The sequence below is a fragment of the Fonticula alba genome (genome assembly GCF_000388065.1).
Source record: "Fonticula alba strain ATCC 38817 unplaced genomic scaffold supercont2.6, whole genome shotgun sequence".
NCBI classification, from domain to species: Eukaryota; order Rotosphaerida; family Fonticulaceae; genus Fonticula; species Fonticula alba.
The window spans coordinates 1,663,076-1,664,117 of record NW_009242976.1 but is presented as its reverse complement, the minus strand read 5'-3'; the positions used below and the strand labels follow the sequence as shown (position 1 = coordinate 1,664,117).

Sequence of the window (1,042 nt, the reverse complement as noted above, 5' to 3'; positions counted from 1 at the left end):
CCCTCATGTCACACCAGCTCCGCACGTCCGATCGGTCACGCCCGATAGCGGGCCGCAGACCGGCAACACGCAGATCCTAATCGTGGGCGAGTCGCTTGGCCAGAATCGTGCCGACGTCCTCGATGTCACGGTGGGCGGCATTAGCTGCTTCCAGTCTCTGGAGTATGTCAGCCCGTCGCAGTTGAAGTGCTTCACCCCGGCCAACGGCGTGTCCGGCCCGGTGGTGGTCACAACGGCCTCCGTACGTCATGGCCACTGGCGGTCTTGCCCTCACCTCCTTCCGCCGCAGCATGGGGCTCATTCCGTTATACTGACGTCTTCTTCCCGATGCGGGCGTCTGCCTCCAGGGCGGCAGTGGCAAGGACCTGGACAACGCCATCTTCACGTACATGATGGGTGCGCTGACGGCCTCTCTTTCGGCTCTCTCTCTCTCTCTCTGTCTCTCCCTGTCTCCTCCCAACAATGCCCCCTCGGGCGTGTGCTGCCTCCGCCGCCCAGGCGCACATCTATTCACACTCACCCGCCGGCACCTGCCTCCATTCGTCCTTGCGTGCGACTCGCCACTCGTCTAGCTCCTCGCGTTTTGGGCTTCGATCCGGCCGAGGGCCTCGTTTCGGGATTCACCCTGGTCCAAATTCGCGGCGACTTCCTGGGCACATCGCGCGATGACATCGCCGATGTCATGTACGTGGCGGCTGCCCCATTTGCGCACCCTCCCCCACCGCGGGCCGACCTGGCTGACCCTCCTCCGCCCCCTCTCCCTGCCCAGTGTTGCCGGCCATTCGTGCCTCTATTCCTTGACTTTCATCAGCTCAAACCACATCACCTGCGTCACGCCGACGGCCTTCGGCAGCTCCCACGGCCCGGTCACCGTGATTACCTATTCGGGCGGCATCGGTTCGTTCTTGGCCGCTCGCGGGTGCCCTGCAAGCGTGCCCCGACCAACGGGAATCCCCCCTGCGCTCCTCCCGGCCCTCTCGCCCGCCCTAACCATGCTTGCTCCCTCCCCCCCCCCCCCCCCCCCCCCCCCCCCCCCCCCCCC

General features: G+C 65.9%; 1 protein-coding gene across 1 annotated transcript in view; it reads left to right on the top strand.

Moving 5' to 3' along the window:
• H696_04029 (hypothetical protein) overlaps nt 1-1,042 on the top strand; it is a gene marked incomplete at both ends in the record, with an annotated part of 4,359 nt that overhangs the window by 2,858 nt on the left and 459 nt on the right. The window contains 4 exons of the mRNA XM_009497900.1: nt 18-241; nt 348-396; nt 573-684; nt 770-897. Coding sequence (XP_009496175.1) covers nt 18-241; nt 348-396; nt 573-684; nt 770-897 — 513 coding nt within the window. The remainder of the gene's footprint in view (nt 1-17; nt 242-347; nt 397-572; nt 685-769; nt 898-1,042) is intronic.